This window comes from Phasianus colchicus, chromosome 7, assembly GCF_987193195.1.
Source record: "Phasianus colchicus chromosome 7, bPhaCol1.hap1.1, whole genome shotgun sequence".
In the NCBI taxonomy this organism is placed as follows: domain Eukaryota; kingdom Metazoa; phylum Chordata; class Aves; order Galliformes; family Phasianidae; genus Phasianus; species Phasianus colchicus.
In genome coordinates, this window is record NC_143442.1 from 32231271 (window position 1) to 32246371 (window position 15101).

The 15101-nt window shown below is 46.2% G+C and overlaps 2 protein-coding genes across 10 annotated transcripts in view; both read left to right on the forward strand.

The window, feature by feature from the left end:
- The window catches only part of UNC80 (unc-80 subunit of NALCN channel complex), a 121539-nt gene extending 107763 nt beyond the window's left edge, over positions 1-13776 (forward strand). For 5 of the 6 annotated variants that reach the window (XM_090144416.1, XM_090144419.1, XM_090144420.1 and 2 more), the window contains 5 exons: positions 1938-1994; positions 7956-8037; positions 8466-8577; positions 9702-9913; positions 10725-13776. In XM_090144416.1, coding sequence (XP_090000542.1) covers positions 1938-1994; positions 7956-8037; positions 8466-8577; positions 9702-9913; positions 10725-10985 — 724 coding nt within the window. In that variant the 3' untranslated portion in view covers positions 10986-13776. The remainder of the gene's footprint in view (positions 1-1937; positions 1995-7955; positions 8038-8465; positions 8578-9701; positions 9914-10724) is intronic. The other variant, XM_090144421.1, reaches the window with a different exon arrangement.
- Positions 13777-13924: 148 nt separating this feature from the next.
- RPE (ribulose-5-phosphate-3-epimerase) overlaps positions 13925-15101 on the forward strand; it is a 48775-nt gene continuing 47598 nt past the window's right edge. The window contains exons 1-5 of one of the 4 annotated variants that reach the window (XR_016468438.1): positions 13925-14083; positions 14169-14248; positions 14316-14455; positions 14528-14662; positions 14749-14835. Coding sequence is in view for 3 of the 4 variants with exons in the window: in XM_031604370.2 (XP_031460230.2) it covers positions 13962-14083; positions 14169-14248; positions 14316-14662; positions 14749-14835 (636 nt within the window). In the remaining variant the exon portion in view is untranslated. Of the gene's footprint in view, positions 14084-14168; positions 14249-14315; positions 14663-14748; positions 14836-15101 lie in introns of all 4 variants that reach the window. The other 3 variants (XM_031604371.2, XM_031604373.2, XM_031604370.2) reach the window with 3 other exon arrangements.

Below are 15101 nucleotides of genomic sequence, written 5' to 3' on the forward strand. Positions count from 1 at the left end.
TGATGATACATTTATTCATCCTGAAATAGCATTGGACCAAGGATGCTGGTTTGGAAATAATGATTATCCAGGATAATTTGTGTTGTATAAGTTCAAGAAGAACAAGCTGTCATCTCTAGAAACCTTCCATTTAAGCAGTTTTGGTAATTTCCAGCAGTTATTTCCCTCTGCTACTACAGTAGATAGCAAAAATAGAAGATGTGATTCTGGGTTCTGCACTGAACTACAGCGCTATACACAATCTGTATAGGTGGTGGGGAGGAATCCCCAGAGCTGGACAGGAACAGAGGTAGCCTGTTTTACTTACTCTGTTTTCTTCCATCCAGACATTATCCTTTCTAGGATAGCAACTATCTCATGTCAGACACTGAATGTCAAGCTCAAAGATGAGATTTAACACTGTTTAAAATCAGAAATGTTCTTGCTGATGAGAATACCCCTGAATGCCTTATTCCTGGTTAACATGGAGTGGTGAGAAAGAGAGAAAATTGGGAAATGTGCATCTGTAGAAAGCGTTGAGAGGAGTTTTGCATTTAAATGTGACTATGTTGTTCTAAGTAAATAATACTTATTGTTCTCTTTTTCTGTGTCATAGTTATCTAAAGATATCTTTCAGTGGATAGATTAATTTATGCTACTTCCTTTGAACCTCTAAACAGTAAATTCTGCATTCTCTTGACCACCCTTAGAAAGTCAAATAATAATGTTCCCTCCCAGTCTTGCTTGGAAGCAAAGAAATAACCTTGATACATGAAGGAGAAGTAACAGCTGTGGTACATACCAGCAGAGATAGGAGAGGTGATTTACAGGAGAGGAATTGCACAGATTTTATCTGGGATTTTTCACAAATGGGCTTATAGAAAATTGTTTGACTTTTGAACCCAATTGATTCAAGCCCTTTGTTTCTTAAAAAATTAAAGTGTAGGACTGCATTGTCCCCAGTCCTTCATGACAATCCTGAATGTATAAACTTCATAAGAGTCACAGCTGACTGGCAGCAATGTTTGCTTTGTGCAATCCCAAGTCATGGTGATTCTGAGGAAAAAAAAAGGAAGACTTCAGTTACCAGTGAGCTTTATTCTCTACCTTTTGGTGTGCATGGTATGCTAGGAGAATCATTTTTCATCTGTAGAGGGAAAGTACAAGCTCAGCAAGTACAGCCATAGCCCACAGTATCATGCCCTTTTTAGTTAGAGGTGGTCTCTGGGCTTTCAGACTGCCTCACAAATTAAACTAATTAATGCTAAGTAATATTATTATTGCTTTCCTGCTGGTAACCCAGCAGATTGCTTTTTTTCTTTCATGTTTTCCTGATGGGCAGAGAAGGCTGCTTGTCCAAGAATGGCTGAAGTGTAGAAAAGCGATGCAATTGCATACTGGTTTGCCAGGATCACTCCAGCTGTTTACTTACAGGTTCATTGCACTACAAGATCTTGCTTTCCAGATGTTTGTCCATAGAGTTGTACCTGAATAAGAGTGGTCTGTAGCTCCTGGGAGACAGATTAGCCTTTCCTTTCACCCAGAAGAACTGGCTCGTGGGGAAGGGGGGAAAAAAAAAAAAAGCTTTCTATGAAGCTGGAAGTAAATAGAACAAAAATAAATGAAAATACCACAGAAAAATGGCTTTGAAAATAGTTCCATACCTTATTACCAGTGGAAACACATCCTTTTGAATCCCTCAGCTCCTTGATTCACGCCCAAGATGTAGAAGTCTCCATGTAGCGTAAACTCCCTCTAAAGGCTGCTCCTGTTATCAGATGTTCTTCCAGCTCCTCTGAGTCATATATGTGCTGCTGAGCGTGCGAGACCAATTAATGTTACCGTCCTTTTTTATTTTTTTATTCCGTTGATATTTTTTCCCTTGAAAACAGAGACAATCGCATGCTTTTTTTGCATTTTCTTTCCCTAAATTTTTAATCTCCCTGCCCCTCCTGCAGTGAACCTAATGTCCTCGATGACTCCCCGAGCCTGGCCACTGAGGGCAGCCTCTCTAGGTACAGTGTTAACACTACCTGTCTGTCAGTGTGTGTGCTGGGAAACAGACTGTTTCCAACCTTTGTCTCTTCCCCTCACTTTTTGTTGCTCTTCCATCTCTGTCTCTTGTGGCTCATTGATATTCAGGCCTGCGAGTCAAAGGTGTAGCAAATCACCTTCAGTTTTCAGCTTTGATTGCCAATACTTTGAGGAAGCTAAGGGGAAGGAGAAATGGCAAGTGAAATAGTGATCTGTCTGGCTAGCATGGGGATTTCCCCTTATTTAGCAATTGTGTGAAAGGCATGAGAAAGATTATCCACAAGGCATTAGCTGTAGCCTGTTATAAGTATTAGTCTGGAGGCTCATATAGAACAGAGACATCTGTTTTTCCATTCATCTCACAATGCTGTCACCACAAAATATTTAATACTAATATCAAGCTGTGTTCTTTAACATTCACTAATAAGACTAATTACAATAACTCCTGTGGAACTGAGTTCTCTGTGGATGCTCTACAGTAATTCTCAATATTTTTGCACTTCTCAAATGGTGGTTTTAGAAAGCTTTGCAGGCGAACACTATTATTCCATATGTAAAATTGCCACATCTGAGCTGGAGTTTGGGCCAAGCTGTTCAGCATTTCCTGTGGATAGGGGAATTTGTGTGCAAGCACTGATAGGGCCGTGCCTGTCAAATGCATCAGGAGAGAGCCTAGAAGGGAGGTCTGCACCTTTAAGACCCACCTTGGCTGTACTAGTCATCCTTACAGTCTCTGCTCACGCCTCTCAGCCTGTCCTCACAAGGTCAGGGAGCTCTCATGAGGCCCAAGAGCACCTCTCTTTCTTTCCAGAAGAACAAGACCCCTTACGTTGGCTGCAGAGTAGAAAACACACTACTTCATTACTTGGCTGCACCAGCTGAAGATGTAGATGCACTGAGAGGCATTTGTGTGAACAGCTTTCATTTTGTTACTTAGATTTTACATGCCAGTAGTTGCTTTTTGGGGTGGGGACAGGCTGCTCTATTCATTTGTTCGTTCTTCTCGGGTGACAAGTGGAGAGTTTATCATTGGTTGTGTCACTAAGATCATCCTATGATTCACGCTGTTCTTTGTGTACTTGAATCCTGCTTTGGCAGATTGGCTTTTAAATGGTGCCACTCTAGGAACAGCATTAGGAAAAGACATCAGCTTGTCGGCAGAGGCAGGAAAGTGGTAATCTGTTTCCATGTTACAGCAAAATTGATTGCGTGTTCATCTGAGCTAGTTTTGGGGCTTAAAACAAAGTGATTCAACCAAAGAAGCTAAGGGTTATCTCAGATGTAGAACTAAAAGCTCATCCCAGTTGAGGAAGATGAGAAAAGAAGGTCCATATCTGAGTTGAAGCTATCATGTCCTGATACCAGGCTGTATCAGTGTTGAGTTTGAAATGTTTTGATCTTTTTAAGTGGGAGCCACTTCTAATAATGGTGACTGGGCCGAGCAATGTGAGACAACTAAATCAACAGATGAGTTCAAAAGCAGTAATTTACTTTAAACCCTGAAATATAATCAACTGTACAGTGGGTTCTTAGTAATTTGTCACACCAGATCTTGCTGGACACTGTATCTTCCACCCTGCTCTGTGATACAGGGCTTTTCTTGGATAAAGAGCTTAACAGATGTATTTAGGAGTCATTTCAGTAGAGGTTATTATTTATTTCAAGGAGCAGGCATCAGGGTTGCAAAACCTTAGAAATAAAGAGGACAAGGAAATACTGCAAGCTCATATGAAAAAGCTAGATTACATTTCTGTGAGCAAGAGAAGTCATTTCAAATGCACTGTTAAATTTGCAAATTGGATTCCTCCTCTAAAGCACAGAAGTAATGAAGCAGACAGTGTAGGAGATTACTGTGCTATGGGGATCACAGGATAGAATAAATGTGTTTTTACATTTAGGAACATTAGCTTTGAATAAAGTAGGCTTCAGTTTTTCTCACATAACTTTGATTGGAACACAGTGACAACTGTTGAGGATTGCCTTCTGAATTTAAGACCCAAATTTAATCGTAACTGACACAAAGAAATAAATCACATCGACATTAAACCCTTATAGAGAGTAGGAGTTTTAAATAAATTAAATAAATAGTGAGGAATAGAAGAACGAGTAGAGTCTTCCCCTTTGTTCTATAACAGTTATAGCCAGCTATGCAGAATAGCAGGGAAGACAGGAAGGGAATGGCATTTAAGTGCTCAGAAGTAAACAGATAGCATGGGCTGCAGGGCTGAGGAACGTTTGCACCCAGCATCATGAACTGTTGTGTTTGTAATCAGAGGAGAGCGCATTTCCCCCAGATCAGGAAAGGAAGAAAAATGAGAATTCACTGTAATGGAAATCCATTGCACAAAGGCATTGTCTGTTAATGTTTATAGCTATGCCTACCCTACCTTCATGGTACCTGACAGGGAAGATCAGAGCAAATCCATATTGTCAGGGCAAGCATAGCAAATCTAACACCAGCACCATGTGTCTGGGAATACAGGAGCTGGAGTTTATCTACATTTTCCATTGGTCTTTGTCCGCTAACCCTCCTCACTCAGATGTCTTTTAGTGTGTAAATCCTACCGCAGTGGCTTGGCAAGCATGTACACCTTTTTAACAGACCTTTAAACTCCTTGCATCCTTTGTTTAGTTTTCCTCTTTTATCTTTTTTTTTTTTTGGCTGCATGGTTTCTTGTAATTTATGAACATCACTTATTAATTACCAGTGTGACGAAGTTTGTCTTAACCCCCACTGTGTGACTGGCTGTCATTTCTTGCAGTGCTGGTGGCACACTTCCATGAAGCTGGGTTTGTCTGATCTTTTGCTCACCTGTCTCTGCCATAACTATGAAATGGAAGTAACATTACTGCAAGGATAAAAACTCTGACAGAGTTACTCAGGGAGTGACAGAGCATCTTTGTGATGGGCAGGAAATTTTTCTGTTTTGTTATTCCCAAATAAATCTGACGTATGTCGTGCAGCAAAACCTTTCTTATTGATCACGTTTCCACAGGAGGGAAAGGTACTGTCAGCTGAAACGCCATTTGATGTAGTGTTCTTTGATTGGGTCCCACAGGCTGCCTGAAAAACAGTGTGCTCCTGGTCAGGTCTGGTAAACAAGGAGAGACAGGAGAGGACGGAAGGCTGACGCAGAGTCAACAATCTGTCTGCCACGTTCATTTTCATGGAAATACGATCAGCAGAGCTTGCTTTGATGTGAAAACAGACTCACACAAAGTGAAAAGCTGTATCTGAAATTTCAGCCGCTCATGTGAAATTTGTGGTCTTTATGACTCTCCTTCTCCCTCCCTTCTCTTCCCTTCTTCAAAATTCGGGGACAAAAGGCAAAAAGGCAGAGCCACATCAGGACTGTGCTGTGCACAGACAGCTCTGCAAAACTGTGCTGCTCTCCAATCCAGCATTTGCCTGCAATAATTATCTGCAATTTCAGCTCATAAGATCATCCTGAATTATGTCAATTACTGTAATGATTCAGTACTGGAAATAAACATACACCAGCACTAAACTCATTTCACTTATGATTTTAGTTAGGCTGAAAATCCCAGACTCTAGCAGGAAGACAAGAAATCCAGCCTTTCTGTTGCTCACCTCTCTATCGTCTGTCTTCACCGCACAGATTACTCCATGGGTGTCTTTTTTTTCTTTGTGTAACCTCTGTGCCTTCACGTGGTCCACGTGTTCTCTTTATCTAATGACCTTTTCAAAGTAGTTTCATGATGCACGTGAAGTGAGTTTGTCTCACCACTATAAACAGTGTTTTGTACTGTATAAGACTGTAGTCTTCCTGCTACAGACAAGTATATCTCCTCACTCATCTAACTTAAGAGCTGCTGCTCCTTCATCAGACATTTTAACAGTGCTAGTCCAATAGAAAAAAATTCTTTCAAGGCCTTCTCCAGCCAATTCTTATTTAAGTCCCATACTGGCAATTACCCTTAAAACTTCTTAAAAGTCAGTGGAATAAGGTTTTGTGTAACTCTAGAAGCAGAAGATTAGGAAATTTCTACAAGCTGTACATTTTGATAGTCTGGAGCACAAATCAAAAGGCCCATTTAAGTGTAGTCTCTTTGCTTTAGTAAGGACAAGAACACAGTTCTGCTCACAGGAAGTAACTGAGGACTCTGCTTATTCATACGCAGGTGTTTGCATGTTGTTTAGGATGTTTTTGTATGTAAATCATGTCAATACCCTATGTAAAAGCTGGAAAATATGTTCCAGAGGCTGGTGATCTCATTTGGAGGAGCTGTCTGAGGGAGAAAAGGACTCAAATATATCTTTGTTTGTTCTGGCTTTGAGCTTGCAGAAGCTTTTCCTTTTTTCCAAACCAGCACAGCTGTGGTGAGATTGCCACAGGCATGGCTAGGATTATGACGTTGTGGTCAGACAATGAGAAGAGAAACAGCCTCAGGGACTGAAGGTAGTGTCTCTCTCGTGAAGTTGCCAGCTGTCTCACCACAAAGCTTTTGGAAATGCATACAGTTTAGTGCAAAGTCTGGCTTCGGTTTAAACTGATAAGGGAGCAAGGAAGAGGACTTTCAGCTCAGTTAACCAGACTTTGACCTGAAGCAGCCGGAAAGCTCACATGTTCCGTTCTACCAAACTTACAGAGAGCAGTGACTTCTGCCAAAGGGAGCAGTGAGCTGTTTAGGAGACAGAACTTCTTAAGCCTCTCCACAGACACCCTCCATGTCTTGTCTGACCACGTCAAACCTTAGTTTTGTCTTCTTTCTTTGCTCACATTAGGTCAGATAGTGAACCTTTACTCTGTTGGTGGTACTGAGCTCCTCTAGGGAAGATCCAAGGAAAACATGTAGAGAAAAGAATGTTGCTTTTCTTTAGATTAAGCCAGGCCAAAAGCAAAACAGATAAGCAAAACGGATTCTAATACCAAATCTTCTACAGTGCACACCAGCTATAGCTGGAGGTTGCTTAAATAGGACGTGTGGCTCAGTGGATTCCAGCCTCTCCCAAATAGGAAGCTGCCTTATTTAAAGAAAGCCCATCTAAATGTTAGTTGCTATTGTAACCATATGTCTTTCAGACATAGTTCATTCAGCTATTATGTTTTGTGACCACTGCCTGCTAAATGACCAACTTTTAATTGTTGGGAAGAATACAGTACTTGATAAAAATGAGGGGCGGGCGGTATTTTTATAGGAAGTAGATTTAATGATCAGTTGAATAGTAGAATGAGATGGTATGTAGCTGAGTCTGTTTTATTGCTAAAGATTGTTTTGTGCCAAGATATTAAAAACTAAAAATGTGCGCTTCTATGTATATATGAATTTTATGTTCACTTGTATCTTTCATCTGTTAGCCACAGAGACTCAAGGCTGCAAGTGTTGAGTGTGGGGCCTTGTTCACATAACTCATGCATCCATTATGTGAATAGATCCTTTGTCACTTTGTGTTTGTTTTTTGTTTGTTGACTTAAATTGAAATTAAAACCAGATGACAAAATTGTGATGAGGCTGTGGAGTCCCTTTGGGAGAAAAAAAAAAAAAAAAAAAGCTTTTACAACATTGTCCATGGAAAAAAATGAAAAGCAAACAAGGTTTTAGAACTAGGAAGCTGATATTCTTGCCTTTGTTGACGAAGCCCATGTGGCAAAGGATGCAGAGAAGTGAGTGTTGCTCAGTGGGATGCATCAATCAATGACTGAAAACTGAAATTTGCAGTTATTTATAGTTGGATGCTACCTGTGCGTGGCCAAGTCCTGAATGCCATGACTCCACCTCCCACCCTCTCCTAAGCCTTGGAAGCCAAAACCCGACAGACACGTTCCCACCATCCTTCAAAGACAGTATGTGCTCTTTGAAGTGACCGTGCCATTAGTGGTTGATCTATCTATTTATTTATTTTAGTCACAATTGCCAGGATTCCTGCTAGTTATACAAGTTGCTTCTGTGCTTGACCTAATGCTGTCGATATCCAACAGGGTGGCAAGCGTGCAAAGTGAGCCAGGGCAGCAGAACCTCCTTCTGCAGCAACCCCTGGGGCGGAAGAGAGGTCTACGGCAGGTGAGTGAACAGGCCTTGGTTGTTTTTTCTAGTCTGTATCTGTTCTGAAATGATTTCTGGATGTGACATGTCCCTTTTACATAATTTGTGATACTCGAGTTAGCAAGTACTGCAAATCTGTAGCTGTGAGACCTGACAAACCCTCCAAAAGAAGCCGTACTTTCTGTTGAACTCTCTGAATCTTTCCTCTGCGGGTTTTTGTTGCTTTTACTGGTTGGTTAGTTTGTTTTCAAACTCAAAGGATGTTACCCAAAGTGCACTGATTGCATTTGATAGCGAAACTGAAAAGATAAACCACAGAAGTTTTAATATGAAGGGGATGTCTGAGACATAGAAACATTAAAGTATGTATCTGTATCCTTCCTGCAGGGGTTATGTGTTATATGAACACACCTCACCCTAACATGGCTCTTTCTTCCAATATCTAGCTTCGACGACCACTGCTGTCACGTCAGAAAACTCAGACTGAACCTCGTAGCCGCCACGGAGCTCGACTTTCAACCACTCGACGGAGCATCCAGCCAAAACCAAAACCAAGTGGTAGGGCTGTACTGCATGTTCAGAACCAGCACTTCATATTCTAAAGTGGAAAATACTTGGTTGTTGCTCTAGATCAGAGGAAAAGTTAGTATATTTGAAGGGTATGTAAGCTGTTTTCAGCTACTTTGTGGAAATAAGAGGTGCCATTGTTAACTAGTTTATGTTCAATTCCATTTGGTAAGGGCTGGGAAATGTTACTAGAGTGAAGCATCACCGGGTTTATTCTTTTTTTTAGCAAGTGGATTATCCTATCAGCTATGGTTGAATGGTTTCTCTAAAAGCCAGCAAGGTGAAGCTGGACTAGACAATGATCACGTTTCTTAAAGCTGTGGAGAATTTAGGGTACAGGTGTCCTTCATTCCTTGTCCAAAACCTCCAGATGTGCCTATTCTGAAGATGCTAGTGAGAGTGGAAGAAAAAAAAATTTCCACCATTTGGAAGCTTTGCAGTTCAGAGTTTTAAGGGCTGTATATGAAAATGAATACGAGTCAGCGCTGTCAAGCAGAACAGGTAGCTGCATTCTGCACATCTGAAGTAAGCAGTTAACTTTGGAGTAAACACCTGGAAGAGCAAAGGTTTATTGAGAACTTCCTGGGTTTCTAATTGCTCAGCCAGGACTGCTGGGCTAACAGTACTGCTGGAGATGTTTGGAACATAAAACTTTACTGGAATAACAAAGGGTGAGAGCAAGGTTATTCGTTTCATGGTTGAGTTTTAGTCCAGGTAGTGGACTTAGTGAGTGGCAGGAATGAGAGGCAGTCAGCTCCTCGCTTTCTTTTTTCAAATTTCCTGCAACTTCCTTTTATATTTACGCCCTAGCCTTCCTTTCCCTTACATGGGAATCCAATACACTACATTCAGGGATGGAAAGATGTTTTGGGTGGCTCATTGAGCCATGACAAAGACAGGTAGGGTCAGTAGTCTTCAGGAGAACCATGACTCTTGCTATGGCTTCAGAGGAAGCCTATGAATTGGATGCCATTTAGACAGCTTATAAAGATGGAATGAATGAGGAACCCTATCTTGCTTGTAAAAATGCTAGGGATGCTGTCTGCTTTTGTTCTGTTTTCCTTCCCAAATTACAGTATCTTAATATTCAATTTTCTGGGCTTTGCACCTCTCAGCGGAGCAGAAGCGTTCGGTGACTTTCACTGAAGCCCAGCCGGAGGCAACACCACCATCCCCAGCCAAATCCCCAGGTTCAGCTGCCCAGCAGCAGGGCTGCAGCCACAGCAGCCCTCAGGAGAGCAGCAAGCAGGAAGCACCAAGTAAACCTGTGCTGACGTCCTCACCTGCCGTCGTTGTAGCTGATCTCCATAGCCAGACCACTGGCCAGGTAGCATATCCAACGATTTTATCGTGTGTGTCTGCCTGCTGCTTCATCTCAGCCTCAACAACTTAAGTTGCAGGGCAGATAGATATAGCTGTACTACAGCAGTATGATGAAAACCTGCTAATGAGTAAAGACTGTCTTTTTTTTTAGGCTGAATTTTATCAACCCCTCACCTCTCGACCTTTGCAACGATTCTTAGTTTGCAAATCCCTGCTTCTTCTCTTTACATCTTGCCATCAGACCCACAAGTCCTTGTGGACTGTGTGAGATTTTGACTGGTTCCTCATTTTATGAGCAGTGAGTCCTTCAGGAAGGATTCCTGCAAAAACTCAGGGGGGTTGTGTCGACAGCATCATGTTTCCAAAGGAGCTGCTTAGCTCAACCTTTCTGTGTTGGACACCACTGAGCACAGTGCAGATAATCATGATCACCATTTCAACACGCTGAGACTGCACTGTGACACTGAGATCTTTACACACCCAGACATCTCACATCTTTTGGGTGCATGGCCTTTGCCATGAATGAATATAAGAAGCTCTTGTTGAAAATATACTAAACAATGAAATGGCAAAGAGTTAAAAACTGAAAGCAGGCAACTTTTCTGGTTATTGCAGATAACAATATTACAAATTTGATTCACCAGCAAAAATTGTGAGGGTAGAACATTATGGACTTAAAATCTGCAATTACCTGACCCCTTAATGGCAAAACAGTAGTTCAGAATAAGAAAATATTTCACAAATGTTCCCTTGCTTTTTTTTCCTGCCCTCTCCCTCTTTCTCTGAGCCTAACCACTGGCTCTCCTCTCCTGCAGAGCGAGGCACTTTCTGCTGAGGAGAAAGAGGAGAGCGTGGAGTCCCGGCCAGCCACAGCACAAAGCACACCACCCACACAGCTCTCTGACACCGAGGACTATGCTGGCCTCGAGACCACCAGCTTGCTGCAGCACGGGGACACAGTCCTTCACATCAGTGAGGACAACGGGATGGAAAACCCCTTGCTGGCCACTCACTTCAGCTTCACACATGTGGAGCTTGGGGAGACGGACGTCGACCTGGATGAATCTCATGTTTAACTCTTGGGGAGGTACAGGAGTGGCAGGAGGAAGAGAAAACTGTACCTTCTCCTTTGAGTTCCCCGGTAACTAGTAACTAATTAAGAGCACTTTATTATCCAGAAGCAGAATAGAGCTAACAGCCTGTTGCTATAGACTGGCAAATTTCTGTATGAGGAATCTATTTATATCCAGGGCAAGACTGTAGGAGCAGAGAATTTGTACAAAATTCTCAGGGTATGGGTGTGTGGGCAAATGTGTGTGGTCTACAAAGCCCTGATGTGGCAGCCGTGCACTGTGATAGGCAGCCTCTCTGGGTAAGCAGGCTGAGGTACTGTGCAAGGAAAGAGAGTGAGAGACCTCTTTGGAGATTTATTTTTGTAGCTGTGTTGAGAAGAGGGCTGGTTATGCAGTAGCTGGATGCCAGGCTTTTACAGCTTAGTACCAACAGTGAAAACACTGACAAAAAGTACCAATCTAAAGCTTGACTTTTACGAGCCTGGGACCATTGTTTCTTACTTGCAGAGCAATGATAAGCACCGTGGAGCAATTAAACATTTTTGTTTCCTTTTTAATTTTTTTGGCACTGCAGACTTTAGTTGAGTTTACTTTTATCTGTTGGTGTCATTCCACTCTGTAAGATGCTGCCCTCCTGCTACAAAAATATTTGCTCTGTAAAACTAAATACAGTGCATACCATACAAAGGAATGCACGTGCTGTGCACAGAGAGAGATGGACAGGGGGTGAGTGGTCTGCAGATGGTATACATACTCCACGCTGTCCTGCTTTTGTGTACTGGGTGATACACAGCTTAAAAAGAAAACCACCTAGGGAACCACATCAGGAATGCGTGGACCTTTTGGTACCTTGCAGCTCCTCCACTGATGCTGTCTTACGTACTTAGATATAGGGATTTAAAGTAAATATTTATATATGGTATTTTCGTGTTCCTTATAGATGCAAACATACAAATATATATGTACTTTGCAAACAAAAGATGGATATTGCAGGGCAGAAACTTATGAAAGAATCTATTTTTGGCATGCTGAGATTCTATTTAAAAAGGTTCCATTTTATGTGTGTAACATTGATGGCTGCAAGTGCGAGATATGTTTGTATTGTATGTCTGTAGCAGAATTACTGGGACATGTGAATGTAGCCATTAGCTGCTTAGGGACAAACTGCAAACCAGCTGTGAATCAAGCCATGAAATCATAAGCAGTGCCCAAAGTCACCCTGTGCTTTGGGACTCCCATGCAGCCTTTTCCAGTGTCTGTGAGAAGGACTAGATACTGCGGTTTGTGACTGTGGTGTTATTGTGCAGAGAAAAATGCTTCAGATCACTGTGAGAGTTTGCAAAATGTGCTCATTACCAGTTTGGCCCCTGGGGCTTGTAATTTGAACGTGTGCGTCATAAAGCAGCCTGACTGTGAAGATGGAGCGATATCCTCTCCATCTCCAAGGCAAGGACTCGTGTCTCTTGCCAGCATCTCCCTGGGAGCTGTTGAAATACCGCGCTACAAACGCTTGTCTCACTGCTGTGGTGCAGCGTGCACATTTTACTGCGTTGTGAAGAACGATGTGCACACGTGGCAGCAGCAGGTTGCAGTCGTGTTCCAACCCGTGCAGCCCTGGGCCGTGCTGCCCGGCGTCTGCCAAAGGCTCACATTTGATGGGAGCTGTCAGGAGGGATCCTGTGCGCATCCAACTCCTGCAGCTGACAGCAAAAGCCATCCCAAGCGCAGGGGCACTGAGCACATGCTGCTTCCACTGCACGGGGGGCAAACTGTATCTCTTTATTAATCTGTCTGTCCATCCATCTGTAGGTGGTGCACTAATGCAGCTTTAAAGCTTACGTGGTTTGTAAGGGAGATGATGGGGTGGCAGCCTTAGAGCTGCTGCTCATTGGGCATCCCGAATGACAGGTGCTTGCTTTGCTGACCACACTGTGCTCTGCCCTTCTTATCTCCTCAGCATGCTGCAGCCAGCGCCAGCCTCCTGTAGCTGAGCGCTCTGCATCAGCTCCTAGCTCAAATGCCAGTTGTAGAAGTGTTACTGCTAACAGTGATGCACAAGTGAGATAAAACATAGCCTCACTTTGACAGCCCCAGGTAGGCTGGGTGCAGGTGGGCAGCAGGAGGAGAGCTTGGGTGCAGGCCGAGCAAACTGCTGCAGTGCAGCACAGAGCTCGGGGTGCATTGCATCCAGTGACCTTGTGTTGGAAACAAGAAGGGAGGACTGGCCTTAATGAGAGCGGGGGCCTCACTGTGTACTGCAGCAGCAATTAACAATCTGATTTATGTAAGTGTATGTCATACGAATTGCATTAAGGTCTCCCTCTGCCAGCAGTGACCCTGCAGCAGCAAGCCATAGGCAGGCCTAGAACGCCTGTTTCCCACGTGTCCCTGCCGGCACGCGGTGCAGCCGGCCGTGCAGCGCTGCGTCTCCGTGTGTTTCCCATCGGCCCGGTGCCTGCCGTGTGCTGCAGCCCGTTGGTGCTGCGCCGCGTTCCGCGCCGGTGCTCAGCTGTGCTTTGGCTTTTCTTCTGTATCTCTAACAGAACCGCCGCGTTTCTGCTGTGAGCGCAAACGGCGCCGCTCCCTTAGCGTTAGAGGCCTTAAGCGCGCGTGCTGTCGAACCCGTCCGTGTTTCCGTCGGTCCTGCCGCCTCGCCATTTTATGCACATGTTGTTCCGAGGCCTAAATACAGAGGCAGAAGGACAGAGCCGTGTCTGTGTTTGCTGCCGCGCCGCGCTGCCCGGGCCCGCAGAGCCGCCGGCCCGCGTGCCGTCCGACAGCCGCGGCCACCGCCGGGCCGCGCCGCGCTCGGGGCCGCGCCGTCCTAAGCGGCGTCTGGGTTCGTTCGGGCGGTTCGCTCGGTTGAGTCCCGCGCCGCGCCCGTCCCGCACGGGGCGAAGATGGCGCTGCTGGGGGCGGTGCCGCCCGTCCCGTGACGCCTCGCGGCGGCGGCGCACGCGCGGAGGCCCGGCGGCGGCCATGGCGTCGGGGTGCCGGATCGGGCCGTCCATCCTCAACAGCGACCTGGCGGCGCTGGGCGCCGAGTGCAGCCGCATGCTGGACTGCGGGGCCGACTACCTGCACCTGGATGTAATGGACGGGTAACGGCCGCGGCGCGAGGCGGGCGCGAGGCGGGGCGGCGCGGCGCGGCGCGCGGCGGTAACGTGCTGTGTGTTCGGCCCCAAGGCACTTCGTGCCGAACATCACCTTCGGGCACCCCGTGGTGGAGAGCCTGCGCAAGCGGCTGGGCCGGGAGCCCTTCTTCGGTAAGCGGGCGGGGGCGGCGCGGCGCGCGGCCCGGCGGGGCTCTCCCTGACGGCCCGCCGCCCGCAGACGTGCACATGATGGTGGCCCGGCCCGAGCAGTGGGTGCAGCCCATGGCCGTGGCCGGCGCCAGCCAGTACACCTTCCACCTGGAGGCCACCGACGGCCCCGGCGCGCTCATTAAGGACATCCGCGAGAACGGCATGAAGGTGAGTGCGGGGCCGGGAGCCGCGCGGGGCCGGGAGCCGCGCGTTCCCCGACCGTTCTTCTCCTCTCGGCAGGTGGGGCTGGCCGTCAAACCCGGCACCGCGGTGGAGCAGCTGGCGCCGTGGGCCGGCCAGATCGACGTGGCCCTGGTGATGACGGTGGAGCCGGGCTTCGGGGGGCAGAAGTTCATGGAAGACATGATGCCGAAGGTGAGCCCGGCGTCCGCCTCGTGCCGGGCTCCCGGCGCTCGCTCGGCCCGGAGTGACGCCGCGCCTCCCTCGCTGTGTGCCCTCAGGTGCAGTGGCTGAGGACGCAGTTCCCGTCGCTGGACATCGAGGTGGACGGAGGAGTCGGGCCTGACACCATCCACAAGTGTGCCGAGGTGAGGAGCTGCGCTCGGGCGGCCCGGGGGCGTCGCCGCCCCTGGGAAATGGCGTGCGGGAGGAGCCGCCTTCGGGTGCTTTGTGGTCAGAGCGAACGGCGAGGCAGGCGATGGCGGCGTCGCGCGGGGTCTGAGCTCGCGCTCGTTTTAGCTGTGGCTTCCGGAGCCTCCTAAGCGAAAGCCGCGTTCCTCGTATGCTCGGGTAGCAGCGGGACGAGGAAGTTACTGCCGGGGAGGCGCAGCTGCGGCAGGGAGAGGCGCCGTAC